Here is a 21,485-nt window from a genome sequence, read left to right as displayed (position 1 = left end):
AAATATAGTCACGAACAAGGTTGAGTACACGTACCTGGTAAACGTACTTGCCTTGTCAAATATTTTCAGATGCACATAAAATTATTTCTGTGAGATAATTAGCATTTGAGTAAATCTCTAAGAACACTATAGAGGCATGATTGATCACATTAGTTGTGATTCAGACTTAAAGGCTTAAGTGTTTATAAATGATTAAGCTTATAGTTCAATCGGCTAGTTTGTGCTAACCGTTTATGAACAATATATTTGTACATTTTTCGGTGACGATTCATCCTAACTGGAGTGTATATCTTGATATGTCAATCACATTCCAAAGATGCATCCAACAGTGGATATTGTTTGCTTGGTTCCAAAGCTATCTTAGCTTAATACTTGTGAGGTGAATAATAATCTAGGCTGCTCTTCTGGAAGCATAAGTACAAATTTTGAGGTTAGCTACACTTTGTCTATTGCTATCGATTTCCAGTCTCACCTTGATCCACGATCAAAAAGAAAATCACCTTATAAGCTTATCTGTGGGAGGAATATTGGTTTACAGTCTTCAATTGAGTTGAAGCAACTCTTAGGCTGTAAAGTACGTCAGCTAAGGGAATCAATTGCGCGGAGTCCTGCTGGTATTCAAGAGGCGTAAGGAAAACGAATGTATCTGAATTGTTGTGAGGGTTTAATTCGATCTCAACTACATTCCAGTCCGAAGTTGATTGGTAGTAGGCTAGTGTCTGTAGTGACTTAATACAGTTTGGTGTTTAATCTGGACTGGGTCCCGAGGTTTTTCTACATTTGTGCGGTTTCCTCGTTAACAAAATTTATGGTGTCTCTGTTATTTCTTTTCCGCATTATATTGTTTATATTTATAATTGAAATATCACAGGTTATACGTTAATCAATCAAAGTAGATACACCCATCCTTGTTTGTCGGATACGACTTGATTGATTCTTGGATATTGATCTTTGGAATCGTCAAAGTACTCTCACACGTAAATCAGGTTCACAGACTTATCTTTGTAAACTTTCTGATTGTGGGAGAAAGTGACATAACTTTAAATATTATTCCTTTATTGAGATTCATTAAGTTGAACTCTCAAAATTATATTTAAGTTTGTCCATATAGGTTTCCTAAGAAAAACATTATGGTGTATTTTGGTACCCCCACATTTTCAATAGCATTCAAAGAATCAGTGATTTCCTTAATACGGTGCAAATATTAGGACAAAAAAGGAGAGTCTCTTTTAATGTTATATATAGTTGGTTCCTAAGCATTGTTTTTCTAGCCGCAAACTGATCTGAGAAGTTTTTGTAGAGAGACCAAGAAAAATAGAAGAAACTTAAGGAGAAAAGGAACCATTGAGGAAACTCATGATATTTCTATCCCATTTTCTCCATTTGATATATGTAGGATTAAAAACCTCTGTTTCTCCAACGCGGATAGATGGTAAAGGAGGTGCAAAACTTCCATTTATAAACCCAAATAGATCCGCATTAATCAAGATAGACTTCATATGGTTTTTCCATAATAAGTAGTTGGTCTCATACAACTTTATATAGTTGGTCTCATCCAGCTTTACAGAGACAAAGTAATGTAATGACCCATCCCTCCAGCGATAATGTCCCCACTTAGCCACTGCGGTTATCCAGCAGTGTGGGGTTTTCAACAGGCATCGCTGAGGTAATCCAGTAGTAACTTCCTAAATGGTCACCCGTCCCTGGATTACTCTCATCCGATCACACTTAACTGCTGAGTTTTCTTCCAACTCTGAAGCCAATTGTGCTGAAAAGGCCTCGGTTTTAGGAAAGGACAAATCATTACTTATATTCCATTTAGCCAGCCACTTCCGAATATCGGGGTATTACAATACCACCACCTTAAATTGGAGCTGTCCTTGGATCCAGAACATATATTCCAGCCTAGATCTCCGTCGTTCCCTCGATTTTTCCCACTGCCGAAAATCGATTTTGATTCACTCGAATCAATTCATGAATATTATAGCCACTATTTGCAAAAGATTGCATTTCTTATTATATAATTGTATTTTTTTCATGAAAAAACCAATTTTAGAACTTAAACCACTCAAGTATGAAAACGGGTACGCATACTATCGTACATGACCAAACTCAGTTGAATTCCCGGACTTGAAATTTTAAGCCGGTACGCATACGGGTATGCATACTAAGTTCCCGGACTTCAATTATCAAACCATTACGCATACGGGTATGCATACTATGGTTCCCGTACTTGGAATAACTTGCAAAAATTAGCATACAAGAACGCATACTGTGTTATATCCAATCAATGGTTAATCGTTCTAAACTCCATGTTAATCATTGAAACATTCTTGGAAGACGGGAATAGCTGTCTCACACAAACTTTTAGCTTCAAAGCAATTTTCAAGTGATCAATAGATCAATATGAAACATTCCGAGTCTACATAAAATGATTGTCTCACACAAATCATGTAAGATGTTAGCATGCAATTTTCTCATGATCATCTTTTGACTTTCGTCAAGAATAAAGATGAAATTGGTTAAATCGAAAGCTTACCAACATTGATGAAGTTCCACAAGCTCCCCCTAGTAGTTCTTCGTCTTCAATCGATGAACGTCGTGAAGTCTAAAGATCAACTAAACATTCTATCCTAATCCGAGACGTAGCTATAAGTAAACTAGAAATCAAGACTTATAGTTTTGGAAACTAAACTTGACAAACAATCTTGAGATAGCAACGCTTGCGAGTTCGACCGATCAGTGCTCTAAAAATCTCCTCATTTGTCAAAATGACAAAACTATCAATACATATGGATAAAAAAATAAATAAATAAATTAGCTTCTCATCCAAATGCCTGATTTCCTTGGTTCTTCAACATTACTCGAAATCTTCGTCACTTCCAAGTACTCTAGTGATTCCGTACGTGTTCAACTCAGCATCATAGTTGTTGAACATCCGTAGCCATAACAATAAGAAAACCATTGTTCTTAATTATTGTTGTACATTGTCATAATATTATTACACAACATCAAAGTTCAATTGTATCACAACTTTGACAATAACACTATGGTGATATGTATCACTTCTCCTTAGTCAATACTTCATCTCACAATGAAAACCACTCCACTTTACATAATGATCTGTAAACCATATGTATTTTTAGTGTACACTACATATTAATTCTCTTCCTTTTTGTCAATATAAATTGGCAAAGTTACGAGTGGGATTATAATGAAATTCTCATATAAATACTTCATGACTAAAAGAGAACATATCAACTTTGTTTTGATGATTTCACATAGTCGAAACTTAGTGTATTCATCAAGGAGTTTATAAAGATACAAGAAAACTACTACAATATTCCACAGCTGCACTCCCCACAACGATTTGACAATTAAGCACAAGTTTAATTAAGAACTCTCCTCCATAAAATGTCATTCCCGAAAGAACAACAAGAGCGACCTTACTTCTGCACGAAAAAAAGGATTTCTTTGGACATTAACAAATTACATGAAAACATGAATTTGTATCCAGAAAACTCAATTAAACTAACCACAAAGGAACCTTACTGATTAATTAAATCGGAAATGCTCAATATAAGAAAACTTACGGAGCCGTACAGTACTTTCACATAGAAGTGGATCAGGAAAAGATCAATACTGCGGAATATTCAAAGATTCATTCTATTTTTCATCAATATTTGCATAATGATATAATAAACTTAATATTTGCAATCCAAAAGTTTATTATATTTTCCATCAATATTTGCATAATGACATAATAGACTTAATTTTTTACATATATGGGACAATCACAGTTCATGGACGTAAACACACATATCCCATAACATTATTTGCAATAAAGATTAATACTGCAAAATCATCTTCCAAATAAACTTTAGAATTTAAATAAATAAATCTAAAAACATTGCAAGATGAAAATCGTTGGCAATAGCTATGTGAAATCACAATAAATGCTATTCCAAACCCTAGTTATCCTTCTTAAAAACACAAGAATAAATTCTCATAAGAAGTTTCCTAGACATCAAGACAAACCCATAATGCACATACAAGCTGATTTGTCCTTAGAGAGTAGAATCAATCTTTTTCGCACGAATTTACACCAAGAATAGCTACCAAAGGCGTATAAAAAGATTTTCTTAACAAAGAAGAACATACAAAGTCATTAAAGACCATACATTCACATAAGATGATTATGAACATTCAAAAATCATATAGCAATGCGTGCTACTGCCCATTCTTGAACTTCCTTTTTTTTGTGATTCACCAACATCATTCTTGTAAAATCTACAAATGATCTTAGAAGAAAATTACTCCAAGAATCCATGTGCCCAAGTCCAAGAGAAGTAGAACAAGTGCGACGAAACGGAGCAAACGACTCAAAATAAGAGACGGGACAAATAACAACCTTAACTCATCCAAATTCAGGAATTACTATCACCATTTTAAATATAATTCAAAGAGTAAGAGAATGCAAAAAGAATTAGGTCATTCCGAGTTCGGATGAAGAAGTTACGTCCAAAACAAGCTTTTTATCAAATACCGAAGACATAAAAAGTTTGCATACGGGTTTGAAAACGGGATTTCGTGAACTGGAGAAGTTTGCAAACTAGTATGCGAACTGAAGTCCCTGGATTTTAATTTTAAATGATGGTATGCATACCTGGTATGTGTACCATGAAGGCCAAATATCCCGAACTACTAATTTTCAAGCCTAAACATTTAAGAACCTTAAACACAAATCAAGTTAGGTAGACATGAACGATACACAAGGTACATGGATCATTATAAGTACTTTAAGAAAATAATAAACGAAAATAAATCTTTCTTAAGTTTATAGACATACATTTTTAGAGGAATTCAATCGGATTCTATGGCCTTACCAAATATTCAAAATCATACTAAACACAATATGTGCGCCCCAATTCTCGTGCTTCCCTCACCATATACATAACAGGGCATTCCTTGGTGAGGATGCACTTACAACACAATAAAGTTGTGTTGAGGTGAACAAGGTCTTGCTCACCACAAGTGACTGAAACAAACTTTTTCGCAACTATGGATTTTTCACCATCAGTAGGTTTTGGCTTATTCCGTTTCACTTTTGGATTATCATGAAAGAGATCGCTTTTAGAACCTTTCACATCCAAATCCATCTTTCCAAAGAAATTTCTAAGTTCCAACATCATGGATATTGCCTTCTCCATAGTCATGGAATTTTCTCGGAGATCATTCCTGTTCACACTCAAAGCATCATTGACTTCCTTTGGTATCCACTTCTGAGTGTGTTTAGGAACAACCGTACCCTTTTTCCGATTACTCTCTTCTAGAATTCTCGGAAGAGAATTGGATTGACTATTCTTTTGCAATTTAGTCTTTCTCCAATTTGGAGCATCAGATCTTGTCTTTGTCTTTACAAAGTTATCCTTTTGATAACTATTACAATTGTGAAAAGGATTCGTATGACGTTTATAGGAAAATCTAGGTTTATCACAGTACTGATTCCTTTGCCTAAAGGTTGGATTACAACCTGTAATGTTAAGAGGATTAGCCTTATCATAAGATCTTGGTTTCACAACTTCTTGTGATGCAAAAACAAGAACATCATGAAATTTCTCATTCCTTATACGAAAACGACATCTCCTTTCCAGGTGACCTTTGTTTCCGCAATAATGACAAATATAAGGAACGTTCTTACCCAGATTCATCTGTGCTGTTTTTGGATGTTGATATACTTTTGTTTTTCGAACCTTAACTGCCAGTGAAGAAATTTCACTTTTGCCATCAGTGAAAACCTTTTGTTGATAAGAAACACTAGCCTTGACAAATTTTACCTCTTTGCTAGTACTTGGAGCATCCATTCCCTTATAGCCCAATACTCGTGTATCACGATGATTTTTACTTGCTCGTTGCATAATGTTAATTTGCTTGAACTAGTATTGAACTTTTTCAAGTCATCTTCCAACATCTTTATTTTACCAAGAGCATCAGCTAAATCAGCCTCAGGGTATTTTTCTCGAGCGAGATAAGCGTTTTCCCTGTCATCAAAACTTGCTTGCTGAGAGTTAATCCTTGTTTCAGTTTTAACAAGTTTCTCCTCCAACAAGAAGTATTTTTGATAAATATTATCACATTCAAGTGACAATATACTCAGGTTTTCCTCAGAATCTTTAAGGATCGATTCGCAAGAGCGATTCAAAACACAAAAACCTCCGTAAATCCTTTTTAATTTCTTGTTTTATCGACAGAGAAGTGTCAGAAGAGGTGTGACATGAAAAGTTCTCATCTTCTTCTTTTCCAACGAATTCAAAACCTTAAAATATTCTGAGACTTCCTCATCAACATCTCTATCAATATCCGAATCACCTTCATCAGAATGTTCATCCAACTGTTCTTCTAGGCGTGTTTCCCAACAACAGTTTCTATATCAAGAGAATGTTTAAATATTGACTTAGATATGAACGTTCTCTCAGGTGAATCCAAGATTTGAAATACATCTGGTAATTTCTGAACCGGTACATTATTAGAGATAGACTCGTCCATAATAATCAGATTCCTACAAACACAGACTTATGAGGTCTTAGCGTGTTTGCCTGCTCTGATATCAATTGAAAAAGCGGGGGGTCTAACAAACACAACCAATATTTCGTTTAGAAAATCTGTATGGATTAACTCCAATATATTTTCTAGAGAATCAACTAGACAGTCAGAATCAATCAAGGAAAATACATCCAAGAGTTACATCTCTATTTCTCAAATCAATCTGCAATCGAACAGATAGGAATGCGTAAGCCGGATCAATATGATAAATAGCTTGAACGGTACCAAAGACCAATTTTCAAGTGTCAATCAATTTATATTAAAAACCAAAGGTTGGATTATCTCATTGATTGAACTACGCACAACCTGTAATATTTCAATTATATAAAAATATAATGCGGAATAAATAACACAGACACCAAAAATTTTGTTAACGAGGAAACCGTAAATGCAGAAAAAACCCGAGACCTAGTCCAGATTTTAACACCAAACTATATTAAGTCGTTACAGACTCTAGCCTACTACAAGTTAACTTCAGACTGGAATGTAGTTGATCCCTAACCAATCTCACGCTGATTAAGGTACAGTCGCGTTCCTTACGCTTCTTGAACCACGCCGGATTCTATGCACTTGATTCCCTTAGCTGATCTCACCCACAACTAAGAGTTTCTACGATCCAAAGTGGAATATTTGATAAAAAAATCTGTCTCACACAGAAAAGTCTATTGAATAGACAACTCTGTCTCCCACAGAAATACCTACAAGTTTTTGTTCCGTCTTTTGATAAATCAAGGTGAACAAGAACCAATTGATACACCGGACTTATATTCCCAAAGAACATCCTAATAATATCAATCGCCTCACAATGATCTTAATCGTATGGTAGCGAAACAAGATATTGTGGAATCACAAATAATGAGACGAAGATGTTTGTGAATACTTTTTATCTTACCTATCGGAGATTAAATCTCGAGCAAATCTTAGAGAAGATAGTACTCAATACGATAGAACAAAGTAATATCAGAACACGCAACTACAGAGAAAATAGTTGAGTCTGGATTCAGAATCCCAATGAAGTCTTCAAGTCGTTAGCCTATAATGGTTTTAGGAAAAATCTAGGTTAAAGGAGAATCGACTCTAGTCGCAACTAGTATCACACAGGAGGTGTCGGGGCTTAGGTTTCCCAGTTGCTAGAGTTCTCCCTTATATAGTCTTCAAATCAAGGTTTGCAATCAATGTTACCTTGGTAACAAAGCATTCAATATTCACCGTTAGATGAAAACCTGATTAGAGTCAAACTAATATGTTTCAAACGTTAGATTGAACTTAGCTTGTTATACACAAATGAAATGTGACTTCATTTAGATATGAGTAACTGTACCTAAACGTGTACACATAGTTGCCTCAACAACAGTTAACCAAAGTTAGCCATATGAACACTTTCATATCAACCTTGTTTATTTTAATCACAACTAGTTCAAATGACTCAAATTAAACTAGTTATATAGTTGTTCAATTGTTTATATTCTCATTGAAGTATACACGACACAATTGAAGCAAAATCGATTTTGATTCACTCGAATCAATTCATGAACATTATAGCCACTATTTTCAAAAGATTGCATTCTTTATTATATAAATGTATTTGTTCATGAACAAACCGATTTTAGAACTTAACTCACTCAAGTATGCAAACGAGTACGCATACCTAAGTATCCTTACTTGGCCTGGGTTCGCCAGTATGCGAACGAGTACGCATACTGTCGTACATGACTAAACTCAGTTAAATTCCCGGACTTGAATTTTAAAGCCGGTACGCATACGGGTATGCATACTAAGTTCCCGGACTTCAACTATCAAACCAGATATACTTGAAAGGCACTCTAGGTTATTGCCTGCAGCTCAAATACTCTAGTATTCTACAACTCCAATTATGTGCACGAATAATAATCTGAGTATTAATGTGAAAACCACAAATTTTAGACTTTTGTGCAGAAGTCTCTTTCATGTATCCAATTATAAAAACATAATCTTATTGGAACGTTCATAATTGTACTTGCTCAATAATATGATAGATATTTCATTATCTTAAATTATCTCTGCTAACAAAAGGATGGCATTTCATCTGAAACGACAGCTTAAGCGAAGCCGCCAATTCAGAAGAATGCTTTTGAAGAAGAAATGTGAGATTCTAAAGGCGGCAAACATAAATGAGCTCCGAAATGCTGAACTCCTACGCCGAATTGAGCTGGATAGACGTCAGATTGAGCTGTTAAAACATCAAATTGAGCTGAAAAAGTGTATTTGCAAGGAACTACGCAATGCTGAACCCCGACGGCAAATCGAGCTGAAAAGAAGATCGAGTGCAAATCATCAAATTGAGCTGAAAAGAAGATACGCGAAGAACAATGTACGAGCAAATAAAGCTAACATTTCCATCTTATCTGAAAACGTTGGCAATTGGTTTCAGATTCTGTTAAAATTTCTAATGTTGTTTTTCATCAGCTTAATTTGGGGTGTTAAGAATAACCAGTGATCCTTCTGGATCAAATAGGTAAGTAGTAACTACTAATTGTAGTAATTATACATATAAATATTATGGCCATGACTAATGGCTTATGTAGTGCAGAGGTTCTTGTTGGAATATCTGTCGACTGCTTATTTAGGTGAACCAAGTCCAAGAATGTAAGAAGTACTAAAATATGAATAATAGTTGAACTGATTCATATGATTAATGTGTTCTTAAACATTTCGTTACAACCCAAAAAACTTGAAAAGTTGCTAGAAGTTTACTGAAAAGAGAGGTTGATAACTCTCTTGTAAATTGTAATGGTTGTTTTATTCATAAGCATTACTTGGTGTAATGGGGTCAGTTTCAAGGACTACCCCGAATATTCTGAGAGGAAAAACAATACAAACTTGCGTTGCGTAAGCCCGAATACAAAAAATTATACGCAATTGTCTTTCTGAATGAAGTATATTCAGTACATTGTGCACAGGCCTATATATGTATCATGAGCATTACTTGATTTTATACAGATAACCAATGCGCTTAGGCTACAAAACACAGTATAACTCGTTACGATAAGTTCATTAGTATCCTATATTCTATGTCAAACTAGCCTTAAAGCAAACCATCTATACCAACTAATCAAATCTATACAACCATGCCTGCTGTGACTTTAGCCAACACGAATTTTTACTAGATTTTTAACAAGGAAATGTTAGAAGTCCTCAGGGTTCATACCTTGTCCCTTTCCTGCAATATCCCTTCACATCAAGCTCAAAGTAATGATGGTATTCCATCTGAAACGACAGCTTAAGCCAAACCACCGCCAATTTCGAAGTATGTTTTCGAAGAAGAAATGTGAGATTCTAAAGGCAAAGATCAAGAAGCTTTGAAATGCTGAACTCCGGCGCCAAATTGAGCAGGCAGAAGAAAAAAATTGAGCTCTTAAAAAGTCAAATTGAGCTGAAAAGATGTATTTGCGAGGAACTACGCAATGCTGAACCCCGATGCCAATTGATCTGAAAAGAAAATTGAGCACATAACGTCATATTGAGCTAAAAACACGATTTGCAAGGAGAAATGATTCTGTTGAGAATTCTAATGTTGTTTTCATCTTAATTTGTAGTTTTGAGAATAACCAGTGATCCTTCTGTGTTCATTACCACTAAAAAACTATGAAAGTTGCTAGAAATTTACTGAAAAGATGTTGATACCCTCCTGTAAATTGTTTTTACTATAAGCAACACCGTAACAGAATGAAAACTCATGTGGTTGTGGGAACTCACACAGTGCATGAATGACCCACTTTTTGTGACTGCATGCTGTTATTTCAATACAAGCAAAATAGATTGCCAAAGTAAAATTGAGATTATCGATCAGTATGCTAATGCCAAACTAAGAAGATACTAATTTGAGGTTTTATTCAATTTTCTTTTTTGCCCAAAAATTTCTGTGACAGCAGAAATAACAATTCCTTGAATCTTATCCATGAAGATCAAAAGTAACCCTCCCAAGGACGTCAGCGGAAATGAAACATGAACAGCATGGCACACTTTTGAATATGTAAGTGATTTTGCTTCATCATAAAGCAAGCAACTTTCATTTACTTGGTGTAATTTCAGTAGTCTATTAGAGAATCAGTTTCAAGGATTAACCCTAAAATTCAGAGAGAAAAGACAATACAAACTAATAACATGTAAGCCAGAATAACAAAAAATCATACGCAAACCACATTGTCCATCAACTAATCCTTCAGAATGAAGTATTTTCAGTGCATTGTGTGTAAGGCTGGAAATGTGTACCATGAGCATTACTTGATTTCTGTAAAGATAACTAATGTGCTTAGGCTACAAATACAATATAACCCGTTACAACATGTTCTTAATATCATATATTCTAGGTCAAACTAGCCTAAAGCAAACCAATTTTCCAACTAATTAAATCTACACAAATATGCCAACAGTGACTTACCCAACACAATTTAAACTTGGTTTTTTAACAAGGAACTATAAGAAGTTCTCAAGGTTCGTACCTTCGTCCCTTTGCTGCAATTTTCAAATTGACCTCAAAGTAACCGTGGAGAACAAAAGTATGTAACCTGATCAAACAAAAGCAAGTGTCTCAATGTACTGATAAGAACTATCCTGGGAAATCTTTTCCCAAGTCAGTGGTGCAAATTTATAAAGATCCTTGAAGCTCATTTCACGTAGATTACAAGAAATAACTTGATCTCGTATCCTCAATACCAACATAAATGATTCTCCTACTTCTTCAACATGCAACACACAAAATCCACCCGACACCACTGGATATGGGAACTCTCGGACATTAACACGAAATTTCTTTATCCATCCCGTGTAGTCAGTCTTCATCTCCAAAATATCATAAATAGATTCCAAAACACAATCTGAAATAAGATGTAATCGACCCCTACACTCCCCAAAGTATTCAACATTCGATCTCTTTTCTGAATAAAGAAGAGAACGGTATGGTGGCATACCAGTTCTTAATTCTTGATCGATGTTGAAACAAATATGATTCTCCAGTTTCGAAGAATCGATCCAGTGCAATGAACCATTACAATACACTCCACTTTTATTCGTAATACTATAAGATACAAAGAAAACATCTCCAGACAGCTTCCAAGAATCAGTTTCAGACGAGTATATCTCAATTTGACAAGCACGAAGCCGAGGAGTAGATTGTTCCAGTGGCATCATCCAAACGCAAATAACTTTGTAATGACGAGACTTGAGCGGTTCATAAGCCAAACTAACACTCAAAGGCATTACGAAACCTTTTTCTTTTGCCATATCAAATCCAAAATCAACAATTCTGCGATATTGCTTCGTCGATGGATTGCAGATGTAATAGGTGCAGTTTCCGTAATCCTCATAGCTAAAGCAACACAACAGACCATTGCAAGATTGTTTTATCTTTATAATAAGATCACTGAAAAAATCTAGGGTTTCAAAGGGGACAAACGATGATGATCCATCTAGGGATACGAATTCGAATTTTGGGTTATTTGTTTCTGTCTCCACCATTACTGAATGTGGGTATTGTCTTTGAGTATGTTTTTTAATAAAAATTGGATCAGATATAACCGAATACCATTGTTTCGATACGGATTTAAATACGAGCAGTGGTTTTACTGATAAACACAACAAAATCTGAGTAAAGATATCAATATCGTTACCTATAACAGTAGACGATGATGAAGAAGAACGAAATAGTGATTTCATCTTGAAATTAATCAGCTCTGTTTCATCATTACCTGAAATTGGATTCAGCTTGCAATTACACAACTCTGTTTCATCACTACCTGAAATCGAATTGAAGCTAATGGATCTCCAAATGAAAAAACTTCTTGATGTTTGGTGAGTACTGAGAAACCCCTATACCTTCATTTTCTCTAAGCCCCAATTTTAAATTTTCTGATTCTATAAATTTTAGCCTGGTTTCATTTTATAAAATGAAGATGTTATGCTCACCCACCCCTGTTGACAATTCCCTAGTCAAAAAGATGCGGAAATGCTATTCCACGCCCTGATGTACTCCCCCTCTGCTCCCTATCTATGACCGGCCTGCATAGTGGCGCACAATTACGTCGCGTTACGGAATTTGTAACCTGGAAGATGGAGCTGCATGATCCGATAATGTAACGCCAAGCATGGCCGAGACAAGAAAGGTTACTTGACATATGCAACATTATGCGATAGTGTTGTATATCCTTATTCAGAGTTAGCCAAGCTCAAGGAAGGAATAAAGGATGAGATGTAAAGTCATGGAATGACTTTGGCATGATCCTAAGCTTTGGCCAAGGCTTGGACTGTGCATGTGCATCAATGGCGATGCCAAACACGCCATTGGTGATTATTGCTCGCCAAACGAGATGCAAGTGATGCTTATGAAGCATGAAGCTGAACTAAGCAAGTCAAGACTCAAGTGGCATGGTATTTGGATGTTGGCATCCAAATAAGCTAAGTATGCAAGTGGCATGTACTTGGCAGACATGGTAGCATGTTGCATTACCAATGCCAAATGCTTGGCAGAGGCCAAGAGTGAGTGAAGCGTAATCAATGTTGAAGGTATGGCAAGAGTGCAAGCTGAGTTGCACGAGCATGCCAAACATTAGCATAGCCAGAGTTGCACGTTGTGATGTTGCGGAACTTGAGCTTAAGTGCCATATGCGAGTGTGGGTGCATCACAAGCATGCCAAAGCGTGTGATCAAGTGTGATAAAGTTAGAGACGGCTACAAAGAGGCTTTGTAACCGAGTTTGGCATGTCCTAACCGTCCAAGACATGTGTGGCGCGTTTTCAGAGTTCCAGGAAAAAAGTTAGCAGTTACCAACTAATCAAATCTGCACAACCATGCCTACTGTGACTTACCCCAACACAATTTGAAGTTTTAAACTAGATTTTTAATAATGAAATGTTAGAAGTCATCAGGGTTCATACCTTGTTCAAAGTAATGATGGGGAACAAAAATAACATAATCAAACAGAAGCGAGTGTCTCAATGTACTGATAAGAACTATCCCGCCGAGGAATCTTTTCCCAAGTCTTTGATGCAAATTTATAAAAATCCGCGAAGCTCCTTTCACGTAGATCATAAGAGATAACTTGATCTTGTATCTTCAATACCAACCTAAATGAGTCTCCAACTTCTTCCGTATGCAATACACAAAATCCACTTAGCAGCACTGGATATGGGAATTCTGGGGTATTAACACGGAAGTTCTTTATCCATCCCGTGTAGTCAGTCTTCATCTCTAAGATGTCAAATAATACATGCAACCTGCGGATGCCCATACCTTGAAATATGATGTAACCGACCTCTACACTCCCCAAAGTATTCGACAACCGAATACGCCGTTGAGTATACAAGAGAACTACACGGCGGCATTCCACTTCTTAATTCTTGATCAACATTGAAACAAATATGATTCTCGTGATCCCAAGTGTCGACCCAATGCAATGAACCATTCCAATATACTCCACTTGTATTGATAATACAAGGAGGTAGGAAAAAAACATCTCCACAGAGCTTCCAAGAATCAGTCTCAGATGAGTATATCTCAATTCGGTACGACCAACGAATACATTGTTCAGGTGACATCTTCCAAACACAAATAGCTTTGTAATTAGGTGATTTGAGCGGATCATAAGCCAAACTGACACTCACAAGCATTTCGAAACCTTTTCCTTTGGCCATATCAACTGTAAAATCAACAATTCTGCGATATTTCTTCGTCGCTGGATTGCAGATGTAATAGGTGAAGATTTCGTTATCTTTATTATGGCTACTGCAACACAACAGGCCATTGCAAGATTGCTGAATCCTTGCTCTAAGAAAATCTAGGGTTCCGAAGGAGACAGATGACGATGATGATCCATCTAGAGATATGAACTCGAATGTTGGGATTTTTGATGCTGTCTGCATCATTAATGAACGTAGGTTCTGTTTTTGAGTATGTTGTTTAATGAAAAGTGGATAAGATATACCCGAAAACCATTGTTTCGATACGGATTTAAATACGAGCAAAGGTTTTACTGGTAAACACAACAGAACCCGTGTAAAGAGATCAACATTGTTGCCTATAATATCCGATGACGATGAAGAAGAACGAGATATTGAATTCATCGTGAAAATTATGCAGCTCTGTTTTAAGTTTTTAACCCCGGTTTCGTTTTGGGGAATATATGTACACCGGTACACGGAAGAAAGTCAAGTGAGTCAACTCAGTAGTCTTCATCCGAGTCATGTAAGGTCAATTACACCCTGATATAAATATACTTATTAGTTTTTGGTCCTCTTAAATGATTTTTGGGGTTTTTAATTCTTCTTCGTCTTAAACCCTTTCTGTAGTGAAACAAAAAAGAAAAAGAAAATGGCTGCTTCAAGGATTTTTCTCTCGAGATTATCACTTCGATCTCCGTCACTCTCATCCAAACTCCAAAATAAACCTTCAATTTCATCATCACCACTGAAAACGGCTTTTTCTTCTGCTTCTAAGTCTCAAATTTCTGATTCCATGAATCGCATCTCTAGAAATTCAAGGTCAAATTTTTATTTATATAGATTTTTTTCAATTTTTTTTCCTCTTTTTTTGGGGCTGTTAAATTTACTTAAATTTGTATTTTATGTAGGTTACCAGTATTAGGGAGCTTAATGTCAATGATGCCATTGCATAGTGCAATTGCTTCAGCTAGATTACAATCAATACTTTCAAGCGAATCTCAGAGCTGGGGGTTGATTCCTCAAGGTATGTTTTATCTTATTTTCTTGAATTTTTTTTTTGATTTTATTGGTCGATTCATGAATGCGGGTAATGGGTTTAAGTGGGATGGGGGTATGTTTATTGGGTTTAGCTTAAAGCACAATAACACACTGTCACACACACTTTGACATCGAGAAAAAGAGGTCTAGTAAGCGTAATTGCCCTGCATGATGTTCATCTTTGCTCCTAAGTCCCGGGGTCTGAAAAATGATATTAGAATAGGTGAATGCCGGTGTCAAACATGCTTCATACTTCAGCAACATAGGTACAAGGAAACGGAGCTGCAGCAAGTAAGGGAAGCTCTGTAGTACATTAGATACATTAGGCTCAGAAACATTATGTTTAGAACTGTATGAATTGTTGACTTTTTTTCGTAATCAAGGACAAGTAGCAAACCTGAAATGCTTCTTTACAGTTTATCTACCAGTTCCTCCTCGATATCAAATGTAGGTTATAGGTTATGTGTAGATCAGACTAGTTTAACAGTATAATGCCTCTGCGTTTCTTCGTCTTTAGTTTGTTGCAAAACTCTATTGTTAGAGGTGGTTTTTGGGTATCAGTAATCGACCTGGACATCTGATTTGTATGAAAGTCTACCAAATGAGAAATGAAGACAAATACCTTACTGTTGTAGGATTAGGAAGCTAAGCTAAGGTTTGATTGCAATTATCATTTTGGGTGCTTTTGCATTGCATGAACAAATGAACTATGTTGCAACCAATTTGCCTTGTGTAGGCTCAACGCAAACAACATTACATTAGTTGGTGGCTAAAAACAACTTTTGATGTGTTTGTATTGCTTGGTCGATGACTCGGATACTGCCTTTTTAAAGCATCTCCATGATAGCTCTTTTCTAGAGAATCTTTGTGTTTAAAGAGCTTTATTCGTTTTCTGATGTCTAAGAGACTAAACGCTAATTGGCCATTTTTTGACTTTTTTATAATTAAGTGTTGATAAACAAATGAATCATTGTTTTAGAAGGATTTCACCTTCCAAATATATTTCAAAAAATTCTATATGAACCGTGGCTTTGGACTACCCCAAAACCGCCCATTCACAAAGATTGGGCCCCAAAGACCCCGCCCCTTTGCAGATCCTGGGAAGCGGGGCCCACTCTTAGTGAGTGGACGGTTTTGGGGTGGTCCAAAACCCCTGTTCATATAGAATTACACAGTATATATTAAAGGAAATAGTTACTGAGATTGACTCTTTATATGTGGACAGACAAGTCCTACTGGCTATTGTATTGAGCCACAGTAATGGCTCTCTTGGAGATCTATTTTCCCCTGTTGACTCTCTACAACGGGTAAGTAACCTATGTAGTGAATCTCTTGGAAATGTTTGTGGGATGGCAAATCTGAAGTTGATTTCCTAGAGATTTTCTACTATGGCTCAATTCAGTAGTGAGTGGGTTTTGTACATGTAGAGACCGGACCTCACTAGCATTCCTAGAGAAGTGTGTGTGAGAGTTGAGAATTTTTCTAAATTTACTTCAATGATTTATCCATTGAACAATGAGAGTGTCGAATGCATATTTGTGTCAAGTATAATAGTTAGTGGGCTCTTAGAAAACAAACAAATTTGCAAACGAAGACAAATAGCTTAACGTTGTATGAACTAGTAAGCTAAGCTTTGATTGCAGTTCTCATTTTGGGTGCTTTTGCATTCCATGAACAAATGAAGCATATAGCACCTGTCTTGCCTTGCCTTGTATTTGTAGGCTCAATGCAAACTACATGTGTTTGTATCGATTACTTGGATCCTGACTTCTAAGAGCATCGCCATGATGTCTCCTTTCTAGAGTATCTTTGTTTCTCAAGAGCTTTATTCATTTTTTTAGGTCCAGGAGACTATTTAGGTCTAAGAGCTTTATCCATAAAACGATAACTAGCATTTCTGACTTTTTCTATAATAAAATCCTGATAATCCCTTGGATGATTGATTACGAAGGTTTTCACCTTCCAAATATACATTCAAGAAATAAAAAATAATTACTGAGATTGATTCTCCATATGTGGAGAGACAAGTCCTACTGGCTATTCCATTCAGCCACGGTAGAGGGTCTCTTGGAGATCCATTTTTCCTTGTTGACTATCTACAAGGGGTAAGTACCCAATCAATTGAATCTCTTGGAAATGTTTGTGGATGGTAAACCCGGAGTTGATTTCCTAAAGACTTTTTGGCTTTTTAATTTTTACATGTAGAGAGCCGATATCACTAGCTATTCCTTGAGAAGTGTCTGTGGAAAGTTACTAAACATTCATCACTTCAATGATTTACCCTGTAATTATAAAAATTGCAAAAAAATAATACTTAATATCAATTGCATATTTGTGTCAAGTAGAATAGCTTGCGAGCTCTTAGACAACAAACAAACTTGCTCACTACCAATGCTGTCTACTCTAGAAAGACACTATCTAGATTACACAGCTTTCCTGGAGATGTTCTTGGTAAGCAATACCCTGGTCCTTGCTTTTTTAAGGCATAGCATCGATGTTGTACTTGTACATGAATATTCAACGTTCTTCTGGAATAGATGCACATACTGCTATATGTTCCCGTGAATTAGTGATTAGTGGGTTTTTCTTGACATGTTAGATCATTAGTAGTGAAGGGCAGTGGTCCAGTTCGATCCTGTATCCATAAAATGAGGGTCTGAAATTCTGAATACCGTTTCTTATAAGAGTCATAACATGCTTAGTAAAAACTGGTTTATTTTGTTGTAGGCTGTTAATTGTTGTTATTGGCTATTGCATTTGAAACATTTAAAGAGAAAACCCCAAAAAGGTGACTAGTTGAGTATGAGCTATCTGTTGCTATAATTTTATGCTATCTTCTAATCTATGTCTCTTTACCCTGTTGCAGGCAACTCAATGCCTTTATGACGGCATTACATATCTATTGGTCTCGAACCTCGCAGACTTTTCTGTTTCCGCGAAAGACTTTCAGTTTAGGACCCTGGCTGACTTTTGTCTTGATGGATGTTTTTTAATACTTTTGAATGCAAAGTTTTCATAAATTTTTACTGGGAGTCTGTGATTCCTTCCAAGTATTTCTGTATTTGTTTTGAATCTGCCAGTGACAAGAGGTTCTAGATTTTTTTGTGGCACAGTATGTGAAAGCTGCTTCAGAATGAAATCTATTAACAATCAGGTAAATCATTTTTATGATGCAAAATAATAAAAAATAACAAATGACAAGCTCCACTATCCATCAAACAATCCTGAAATATTGAACTAGATAAAAATCTCTTCTACTGAATTTAGAGAATCATAAAAAGAAAACACTGCCGACTTATTTGGTGGTGTTTCTTTAAATAAGTACGGTATATTACGAAGAGAAGGCGACTTCTTATATTCCTTGATCAATCCATCTCTTGTATTTCTATCGATAGTCGACGCCATTGCTAAGGTTTTTAAAGAATTCTTTTGTGAGTACATTGTATAATAGCATAACATGATTGTTTTGTTCATTACGCAACCTCCAATCAAGAATTACCTGGTCAGAAAAACACATAATATTACGACACCCAGCAATGATAGTAGTACTGCCAAATTCTGAAGAAATATTGAAGTTGACGGTTTCCCTGAACCAAACATGTTTAATTGCGTCTTTAAGTATATGTAGATCAACCTTACCATTAAAAGGATCGAACTGCTTCATGATTGCACAACAGAAACATCCTTTATACTCCAAATGATAGAAATCGCCCTCATCCAAATACCCAACAAATTCTTCACTTGGAGGTTTAATCTCTTGAAACTGCTCATCAGTAAGATCAAACGATACCAAAACACGGGTTTTTTCCTCCACATTTTCTTCTTTTATCATACAATAAAAGAGAGTTCCATTACAGGAGATGGGCCGGCACGCCCACTCGCCACTCAAAACATCATAAATCGGACGATGTTTTAGCCATGGGTTTTTAATCTTTCTCCATGGTTGAGTACTTCCCACTGTATAGATTAAGTACTCATATTCATCCTTATAATTCGCGATACACATCACCTTATACTCACTGTTCAATATGTTGTATCCAAACTGAAACCCACATATATCATAATGAACTTGAATACGAGACGCAATGATTAATTTTTCTAGCCTACTAGGGTTACAAATCTCTAGTGAAAAATAAGTCCACGGAGAAGATGGAGTATAAGTAAATAAATCCTTGCCTCGAAGGTAACAAACTAAACCATTAGAATGCCCAATGGTATGATTACATCGCATGTTTTCTAGAGTTGTTATTTTTCGTAGGCAACCATGTTGTTTCTCCAAGAAGTACTTGGTACCACAGGGGTCTAGAAAATTAAAAACAAGAATTGGTTTCTTCTGTGATTCAACAAAGTGAAATTTGTAGAATTGTTGATCTTTATTGATTAAATTAAACCATACCTTAGATACACAGCTGAACTTGATCAAAGACTTAACGGGTAGTCTGTAGAGTATCCGTAGATCTTAGAATCTAGATATGGTTATGAATAGTCTCACAATTGTGTAGACTCTATGATCTTTCATTGAGTATTTACAATAACAATTTTACAGAGAATGAGGAAGAATGCAACAGAAACAAACTAGATTACAGGGTTGTTTATCGTAAGACTCGATCCTAGCTGAAGACTGGCAACAATATAGACGACTGTGTCTTGGTCACAGCTTTATTGGTGACTTTGTCTTGGTCACGGCTGTACCACTGGCGTGGTACATTGTGTGGATCCGTCATATCATGGATACATATCCAATACCCCCACTCAAGTTAGAGCGGGAGGAGTGTGAGGCCGAATGCCTAATTTGCCTGCAAGACATTTAAAATGATCCACTCCAAGTGGTTTCGTGAAGAGGTCAGCTAATTGAGCTGCTGATGGAATATGAGTTGGTTTGATGAGACCAGAGAGAAGATTTTCTCGAACAAAATAGCAGTCAATTTCGATGTGTTTAGTCCGTTCATGAAACACTGGATTTTCAGAAATGTGAATCGCAGCCTGATTATCACAATAAACTGGAATGGGCTGAGGAAGACAAATACGAAGATCAGTAAATAAGTAATGGAGCCATTGTAGCTCAGAAGTTAGTCTGGCTAATGCTCTGTATTCTGCTTCAGCAGAGGAAAGTGAGATTGTGGGTTGTTTCTTGGATTTCCAAGAGATAGGACTATCTCCAAGCATTGTGAAATAGCCAGTCGTGGAACGCCGAGTAGTTGGGCAACCTTCCCAATCCGAGTCAGTATAACCAACAAGAGTGAGAGAGCTACTGGCGGAGAGAAAAATACCATGACTGACGGTGCCCTTAAGATAACGGACAACGCGATGTGCAGCTTCCAAATGAGTAGAACGGGGTTGCTGCATAAACTGGCATAGATAATTCACAGAGTAAGTGATATCAGGTCGAGTGACCTGTAGGTAGAGAAGCCGGACAATAAGGCGACGATAGACACTAGGATCAGGGAGAAGATCACCTGAAGTTGGCAGAAGCTTAAGATGTTGTTCCATTGGAGAAGGATAAACCTTAGCACCTAAAAGGCCAGAATCATTAACAATATCAAGAATGTATTTGCGTTGACAAAGAAAGAGACCCTTGGGAGAACGGGAAACTTCAATGCCTAAAAAATATTGCAGACGACCAAGATCTTTAAGTGAAAATTGAGATGCAAGCTTTTGCTTCATGTTGTGAATAGCAGAATCATTATTACCTGTGATGATAATATCATCAACGTAGACTAAAACATAAACAGAAGTGGTAACTGAATGATAGGTGAAGAGGGAGTAATCAGCTCGAGATTGAATAAAACCTTCATGAAGTAAGAATGTAGAGAACTTAGCAAACCACTGACGAGATGCTTGCTTAAGTCCGTAAAGAGATTTATTGAGCTTATAGACATGAGTATCTCCCTTTTTCTGAAATCCAGGAGGGAGTTTCATGTAGATGTCTTCATTAAGATCACCTTGTAAGAAGGCATTATTGACATCCAGTTGATGCAAATACCAATGGTGAATAACAGCAATAGATAATAAGACACGTACTGTGACGAGTTTAGCAACAGGAGCAAAAGTATCATGGAAATCAATGCCCTCCTGTTGTGTGTACCCTTTAGCAACAAGTCGTGCTTTATGACGTTTGATTGTGCCATCTGGACGATATTTGAGTTTAAA

General features: G+C 36.3%; 4 protein-coding genes across 6 annotated transcripts; 1 reads left to right on the top strand and 3 right to left on the bottom strand.

The window, feature by feature from the left end:
* Window positions 1–8,511: 8,511 nt before the first annotated feature.
* On the bottom strand, window positions 8,512–12,462 carry LOC113303935 (F-box protein At5g07610-like). Of its 3 annotated transcripts, XM_026553015.1 has the most exons (4): window positions 11,299–12,462; window positions 11,085–11,150; window positions 9,791–10,071; window positions 8,512–8,890 (listed from the first exon to the last, which is right to left on the bottom strand). In XM_026553015.1, the coding sequence occupies exons 1-2, from the start codon at window positions 12,295–12,297 to the stop codon at window positions 11,118–11,120; spliced, it is 1,032 nt and encodes a 343-aa protein (XP_026408800.1). In that variant the 5' UTR covers window positions 12,298–12,462; the 3' UTR covers window positions 8,512–8,890; window positions 9,791–10,071; window positions 11,085–11,117. The 3 variants fall into 3 exon arrangements, with proteins under 3 accessions (XP_026408800.1, XP_026408799.1, XP_026408798.1); XM_026553014.1 differs by having other exon boundaries at window positions 11,024–12,462; XM_026553013.1 differs by having other exon boundaries at window positions 8,515–8,890; window positions 11,085–12,462.
* A 1,373-nt stretch (window positions 12,463–13,835) lies between these two features.
* LOC113306445 (F-box protein At5g07610-like) lies at window positions 13,836–14,699 on the bottom strand. The gene has a single exon (XM_026555382.1). The coding sequence runs from the start codon at window positions 14,697–14,699 to the stop codon at window positions 13,836–13,838; it is 864 nt and encodes a 287-aa protein (XP_026411167.1).
* Window positions 14,700–14,933: 234 nt separating this feature from the next.
* On the top strand, window positions 14,934–18,488 carry LOC113301135. The gene is made up of 3 exons (XM_026549901.1): window positions 14,934–15,116; window positions 15,206–15,321; window positions 18,202–18,488. Exons 1-3 carry the CDS (start codon window positions 14,947–14,949, stop codon window positions 18,219–18,221), a joined length of 306 nt encoding a protein of 101 aa, XP_026405686.1. The 5' UTR covers window positions 14,934–14,946; the 3' UTR covers window positions 18,222–18,488.
* Window positions 18,489–18,720: 232 nt separating this feature from the next.
* LOC113306444 lies at window positions 18,721–19,566 on the bottom strand. Its single transcript, XM_026555381.1, has one exon. The coding sequence runs from the start codon at window positions 19,564–19,566 to the stop codon at window positions 18,721–18,723; it is 846 nt and encodes a 281-aa protein (XP_026411166.1).
* Between the last annotated feature and the right edge of the window lie 1,919 nt (window positions 19,567–21,485).

Source organism: Papaver somniferum, chromosome 8, assembly GCF_003573695.1.
Source record: "Papaver somniferum cultivar HN1 chromosome 8, ASM357369v1, whole genome shotgun sequence".
NCBI lineage: Eukaryota > Viridiplantae > Streptophyta > Magnoliopsida > Ranunculales > Papaveraceae > Papaver > Papaver somniferum.
The sequence above is the reverse complement of the archived record's forward strand: the minus strand, read 5'-3'. Positions and strand labels throughout refer to the sequence as shown.